This window comes from Pteropus vampyrus, unplaced genomic scaffold, assembly GCF_000151845.1.
Source record: "Pteropus vampyrus isolate Shadow unplaced genomic scaffold, Pvam_2.0 Scaffold463, whole genome shotgun sequence".
NCBI lineage: Eukaryota > Metazoa > Chordata > Mammalia > Chiroptera > Pteropodidae > Pteropus > Pteropus vampyrus.
Genome location: NW_011889244.1, coordinates 1301773 through 1308839, shown reverse-complemented (window position 1 = coordinate 1308839; position 7067 = coordinate 1301773). Strand labels below are relative to the sequence as shown.

At 45.6% G+C, this 7067-nt stretch overlaps 1 protein-coding gene across 1 annotated transcript in view; it reads right to left on the bottom strand.

The window, feature by feature from the left end:
• The window catches only part of SLC44A3 (solute carrier family 44 member 3), an 85547-nt gene that overhangs the window by 52034 nt on the left and 26446 nt on the right, over positions 1-7067 (bottom strand). Inside the window, exon 9 of the mRNA XM_011382195.2 lies at positions 5762-5948. Within this exon, the coding sequence (XP_011380497.1) occupies positions 5762-5948 (187 nt within the window). The remainder of the gene's footprint in view (positions 1-5761; positions 5949-7067) is intronic.

Here is a 7067-nt window from a genome sequence, read left to right as displayed (position 1 = left end):
AGATTGTCTCCATGTACTCTTTCCAATTCTCTCTCATTTCTTTTCAACCTATTTCAATGATAATCCACTCCCCCACACTTCTCTGAAACTGCTTGTTTCACCTCCATGTTGCTAAGTTTAATGGTCAGTCCTTAGTCCTTATCTTATTCATCAGCAGCATGTGACACGCTGGACCATTCACGTCTCCTTGAAACCCATTACCAAGTTCCAGGACGGCACACTCCCTCTCCTCCTGCGTATGGGTGGCTCCCTTTAGGTCTCCTTTCCTTGTTCTTTTTCATCTCTGGGACCTTTTAATGTGGCAGTGACCAGGGTACAGTCCTTGGATTTCCCGTCTTCTCTTTCCACATTCCTTCTAAACTCATGGTTTTAGGTAATATTTATATATTCCCAAATTCCCAAATGTAGAGCTCTCGTTGGAACCTCTCCAGAAACTTCAGACTCAAAGAGCTAACTGCCCACTAGACATCTCCACCTGGTTGCCTAAAAGACATCTCAATTAACACAACTAAAAATGATCTGATGCTCCCAAGTCTTGACCCCTCTCAGGTGATGATAATCACATGCTCCAGTTGCTAAAAAAGACCCAGTGTTGTCCCCAACTCCTCTTTATTTCACACCTCTCAACTACTATAGTATGAAACCCTTTAAAGTAGAGGCCGAATCCAATGTCACACCATGTCCACCATTATGACCCTGTCCTAAGCCACCATCATCTCCTCCCTGGGTCACTGATATTCAGATGTAAGTCAGATCATGTCACTATTCTGCTTAAAACTCTGTAATGACTTCCCAAAGATCAGAGAGTTCTCATTGAGGCCTCCAAGGCCTCGGGACCGGACCCTCGTGGCCTGCGCTCTCCTCAAACACGCCACTCCAGCTACCGGGCCTCCTTGCTGTGTCCCCAGCACCCTGGCCTCTTGCGGTCCTCTTTGCCAGGCACATTGTCTCAGAGCTTCATGTCTCTGCCCTCACTCCCTTCAAATCTTTACTGACATATCATCTTCTCAACGAAGCTGTCCTTGATCATCAAATTTAAAATTGTACCCCTCCTTAAGTATTCCCATTCCTCTTCTCTATTTTATTTCTCTCTATATCATTTATCAATGTTTAATGTACTATCAAATTCATTTCCTTATTTTATTTCATTTCCCTCTGGCGTCCCAACTGAAAGAAAAGCTGTATCTCCAGCATCTATAACAGGGTCTAATACAGTAAATGTTCAATAAATATTTGCTGAATGAATGAATGAACCAACCTTCCTCAAATAATAGATCCTATCATAGAGAAATTTGAGATGATGTTCTAGAGATCTTCCTAGAGATTGTCAACATGACCTAGAGGAAATTCATCATGAAACTAGCTATACATCCAGGCATTATTAGCAAGCTTTAAAACATTTCAAAACACTAAGGTGATTTTTATGATCAGTGTAAATGAAGACAGTCCAGCTGGTTGTGATAACTTCCCAAAGGAAGTAGGCCCAATTTGGAAGGGCTCCACTTTCTGGCACATTCTGTTTACTGGACCTCTTCCAGCAAATTGGCTCAAGTGTCCTGCTGGACTCCTGGCCCACTGACACCCATCTTTCCTGTGTCTCCCACAGGCTCAGCTTCTACTCTGATGGCATGAGGACTAGGGTAAAAGAGAAGAAAATCTTGTTGACGGAGCCTGTAATTTTCCAAATTCTTTTTATGTATAACATATCGCTTAATATAGCACAGATATGACCTCACTTCTTGATTAAGCTACACTTACTGAATTCACTCAGGGGCTGCACACTGAGTGACACAGAAAAAGAAAGACACAGTCCCTGCCCTCCAGATGTTTTTACTCTAGTGGGAGACAACACAAAAGTCATTTATTTTCTTGCATTACTGTTTTTCACAGGACTTATCACCACCTGATGTGTAATATATTTACTTATTTACCCCCTTTCTTCCCACTCTCCAGTGCTTTCGTTTTGCTCTTTACTGTATCACCAGGACCCAGGGCACATAGTAGTCATGAAATTAATATCTGTTGAAAGAATGAAGAATATAAAAAATGCAAAGAAAATGAAGAAGAAATACCTAGGTATGTCAGGGGGATTTATAGAAGATTTTTCTGAGAAATATAATATTCGAAAGACTTCTTGAAGAGTGACTAGTTTTCCAAGCCATTTGGGGTAGAAAGCTGGGGTCAGAGTGGGAAAAGGAAGGGATTCTAGATGAAGATCACATCGAATCAGTGTAAATGAAGTGCGAAGGCACAGAGACGTCCATGGAGATTACTTCACTTTGCACCTTCCCAAATGGACCATTGACTTCTGAAAAACGGAAGCTGTTTCAAATTTTTCTTGTACAAGCTCCCTCCACTTAGTCCTAAATCCTAGGACCAGTCTGGGCCACTAGCAGACTTTGTGAAATAACTTTCATTATCTTCTAGATCTCTATTAACTAAAAGAAAAAAAAAAAGACAATTTTCTTTTAAACTGTGTTCTCAAATACGCCAGGCAGAGCAGAGAATAAACCACAAAGCTGAAGCTAACACTAGACACTCCTTAGTAGACATGAATCCCTAATACAAGGAACAAAAATGGCCCTTATTTGCAAAGCAGAGTTCTGGTCCTAGTCAGCCTCCTAACATCCTCATGAGGCAGCTTGGAAGAAAGCATGACTTTTCCACTGAAAAAAATGGGAAAAGGACAGACTAAAAGGAAGGGGATGGAAAAAGGTATATTGCCTTGGTGGACCTAGAGGGTATTATGCTGAATGAAATTGGTCAGATAAAGACAAATGCCACATGATTTCATGTACATGTGTAATCTAAAAAACAAAATCAACAACAACAACCAAAATGGAAACAAACTCATAGATATAGAAAATATTTTGAGGGCTACTAGATGGGAGAGGGGTTAGGGGGACGGTGAAAAAGGGCAAAGGGATTAAGAAGTACAAATGGATAGTTATAAAATAGATATGAAGATATAAAGTGCAGCATAAGGAAAATAGTTAATGATGTTGTAATAAATATATAAAGGGGAAGAAGGGGCTGGATTTAGTGGGGTGACCACTTCATGAGTTACATAGATCATTATGCTGTACAACTAAAACTAATATATTATTATATGCCAAATATAATTGAAGAAAAATTCATTGAATTGTACAATGTAAATATGAGCAACTAATTGCCTATTATATTTCAATAAAGTCAGAAAACAAAAGAGAAAAGGGAAAGCCAGAGCCGGCCTGGATTCCAGGTCCCTTCACAGGAAACCCTCTGCCCGGCCCTGCTGCACCCTCCCCTAGCACAGCCCTTTGCCTTTCTCAAGCATGCTGAGTGCATCCCTGTTACTTCTTCTAACTGAAGCATAGACTTGGAGGGAAAACCTCCCCCAACAGCCACGGGCCTCTTCTCCCATCATGATGTTCATCGACCTTGGCCATGAGCACATTTTTAACTGTCAGTCCATTCTGCTCAACTGTCCATGCTGTGGAGAGGGATCGCCACTGTCCCCTAGTGTCTTGCCCAGGGCCTTGTCCCTACAGTGTTTACCTAATGTTTGTGAATTAAAGAAAGAATAAAGGATCATTCCCTGCTCCAAAGCATCAAGGTTTAACCACAGAAAAAACGTCCTTCATTCATACTCACAGTCCGGGGGGACAGTGGGTAGGAGCTGTGCCCTAGAGGGTGCAGGCTGGAGGGCATTCGCAGGTCCTGAGCCATATTCCCCAAGACCTCACCTTCTCTGGTGATTCTTAAGGGCAAGGGCTCAAGTACCACAGCCCACCACCCAGTGCGCTGTGCCTGCCACCTCCTGCCACGCCTCACTCCCAGCTGCTCTGGCTTCACCGCTGGTGCTGTAGCCGCTGGCCCCAAACACCATCTTATGGGCATGGCCCCACCCACCATCTAGCTTTGTTGGTCCCAGTGCTGCTCTGTCCTGAGGGGGCCTAGTGTCGACATCTGATCCTTGAATCCCAGGCACAGGGAAACGTGTGATGGGGATGAGCATGGGCTCTGTCCTAGGGCTCTGGAGGCAGAGAGCCACCACGCTTCCAGCTGAGTGACCCTCGGCAAATGATGCTCAGGGCCTCAATTTTCTTGCCTGTACCTTGAGCATAACAACACACACATCGAAGGAGATTGTGATGCTTACAATGCCTTGTAACTAAGTTTTGCCCGATGGCGTAAGTGGAAGTGCAGTCGTGGCCTCTGGTGGGGTGAGGGAGGGAGTGGCACGCTCATCATCCGCCCCGTCACCTTCCCTAAGGCTGGACGACACTTGCTGGTTGGAGCCTGAGTGGGGTGGAAGCAAGTGGTAGAGGTTGAGGAACAAGAAAGACGGTGCCTGGGCCCTTGACCTCTGGACGACCATGACTGCACGGGTCTCCTCCTTGTGGATTTCATTTATGTGAGGGAGAAATATCCTTATATTTTGTTTAGGCCACTGTTTTGAGTTTTCTGTCACTCCCAGACAAACTTCACCCTGACTGAATACAGTCCTGTACCCATCTGACCAGCATTCCTCCCTGGATAATTATTGGGAGCTCACTGCAGGCCTTCAGCAAGCTTCCAGAGACCCACCCCCTCCAACAGGAATGACTGCCCCTAAAGCATCTCCAAAGCTGGAAATACGGGTTTCTAAGGGCTGTGTCTGGCAGGAGCCTGCTGCCACCTTGAAGTACCTCCGAGGGATCAGTTTACTCCAGAGGAGAGGGAAGAGAATCCGGTTTACTAAGATTCTGCTACATAGCAGTTGTTCCTACGTACATGACTGGAGCTAAACTTGATAAATCACTAAGGAATTACATTAGCCTTGTTGATTTGACACCTGCTGTGGTTCTTAACTGCCTGGTGACCGTCTCAGAAAGTAACTTACTCTTTTGCGCTCCCATTGGAGTGCAAATGTGGGCCGTAACCACATCAAGCAGAGGCGTTAGAGAAGATCTACAGCTGTGCCACTCGAAGCGTGCTCCACGGACCAGCCGCCCGGCTGTACGCCGTGTGTTACCAGCCTGCAGGGAGAGAAGGAGCTGGTGCTGGAATGTACGTCAGTGTATCACCAAGCCCATTGTTTCCTCTGCTGACTTTTTTTTCCCCCACAGTAAGACTTTCTCGGTGAAGGAAGCAATGAGTGATATGCATTCTGGCATAAGCTTCTTCTCTGGTTTGAGACCACACTTTGAACAGCACAGCTCTAGAATGCGAATTTTAAAGAATAGAGATATTTAGCTCTACTTCAAACCAAGTGAATCAGAATCTCTGAGGAATATCTCTGGTAGAAAACCAGTGTATAGCTAAGACAGGAGAATGGAGGATACAGTATGGTCTCTTAGTACCAAGTGAATTTTGGTGTGGGTTTGCCTTAAACTTAGGCTGGCTCTGCTGAGCAATAGGGTCTTTCCTGAGTTCTTTATCACCTACCGATTTGATGGGAGTTGGTAAATTACCCTGGATAAAATTTAAATCCAAAAGAGACATTTGATAAGATTCTTTCTATAGGCTTTATGTTGTCATTTTTCCTAAAATGCTTTCAGTCTTTACTGAATTTATTCTCTCATGAAACACAAATTTAGCTTCTTTAAAGCCAATACAAAAGAGAAAGAATTTTCCCGCTTTCTGCCATAACAGAGCCCCAAATGTTGTCACTGCTGTCATCAGATGCCTCTAGTTCCATGAGAGGTTTGGTCTCCACGAAAACCAACCAATAATTCCAAAACGAGGAAGGTTTCTGTGCCTGATTCAAGGTGAGGGGACCCATACCCACTGCCCTTACCTGCAGTCCCCAGGCTCAGAAGCACAGCCACCCAGAGGACCCAGAAGAAAATGAGGATTGCAAATGTCCACAGTGGCTGAAACAGCAGGAAAGGAGAGCTGCTGATGGCTTTATTTGTAACCCGGAAAATTTCAATTGCCAATTTCACTCTCTTTCTCAGGACAAAAATCAAGATGAGCAGAACTGCCTGGTGAGAAAGGGGTTAGAGTAAATTACTCAAAATAATGAAGAACGGAGAAGGGCTTAAAACAAACCCTAATATTTTACTGCCATCTCAACAAACAGCTCTTTTGAGATAGCTACTCGCTGCTTTTCTTATCACTGAACAGATAAATCCTCAAACACGAACTAAACATCTACTATGTGCTGGTCCCCGTAGGCTAGATTTGGCAGCTGTAACAATGAACGAGATGCAATCCCTGCCCTAAAGGAGACCGCAGTCTGGTTAGAGAGCAGGAGAAAATGAGAATAAGGTCCTCCAGGGTCAAGAACTGTCTTCTGTCTACCTTCCACCCTGAACGCCAGAGATGCTCGACGAAAGCTGAAGGACTGCAAAGGCAGGGAGCTCAGCGTGAGGCACTGGACGGCGCTTACGCTTCAAAACAACTTCCGGTGCCTCTTCTCTCCTGGCCTTGGTTCCTTGCATATAAATATCACATTAAAGAAAGACCCACTCTCCACCCCCACGTGCTGGCCCAGCCCCTGCCATCTCTCATCCCCTGCGCTGGCAGGGTCCTTTGAAGTCCGTGGGGCCTGGGCCTCGACTTCACTCTTCTGGGCTCTAAGCTGCAAACTGCTGCATTTCGGCCTGTGCTCCTAGGCTGACACCCTGAGGGAAGCCTTTAATACCACTGACACCGGTTTTCCTCATTGCCGATAGCAGTCATATTGAAAACATTTCAGTAGTAGTCACAGGCAGGCCCCATCTTCCCAGAACGATTTCAGGCTGATTCGCAAGGTGGCTGCTGGGAACTCGGAAAACAGGGACACAACCCCACCTGAGTGGTCTTGGTAGCAGATGAGATTCAGGCCACTAGGTGGGACTCTCAGGGTCTCTGCGGGGCCCCGACATGTGAGGAGGGCAAGAGGGAAAATGGGTGAGATGGAGGCTCCAAGGTGAGCATGAAGGGATGAGGGCCTCCTCCTGCTTCTAGTCCTCTCCTGCTGCTGTGGGTTTCTCCTCTCCCTTGTCTGGGAAAGCGAGAGTAAGAGCAGGGAGTGAGGGAGAAGATGGGCAGACAATAACTCCTCTCTCCCCCGGACACCAGCTAACGCTGGGGACAGGGAGTGGTGTCTGAATAGGGGA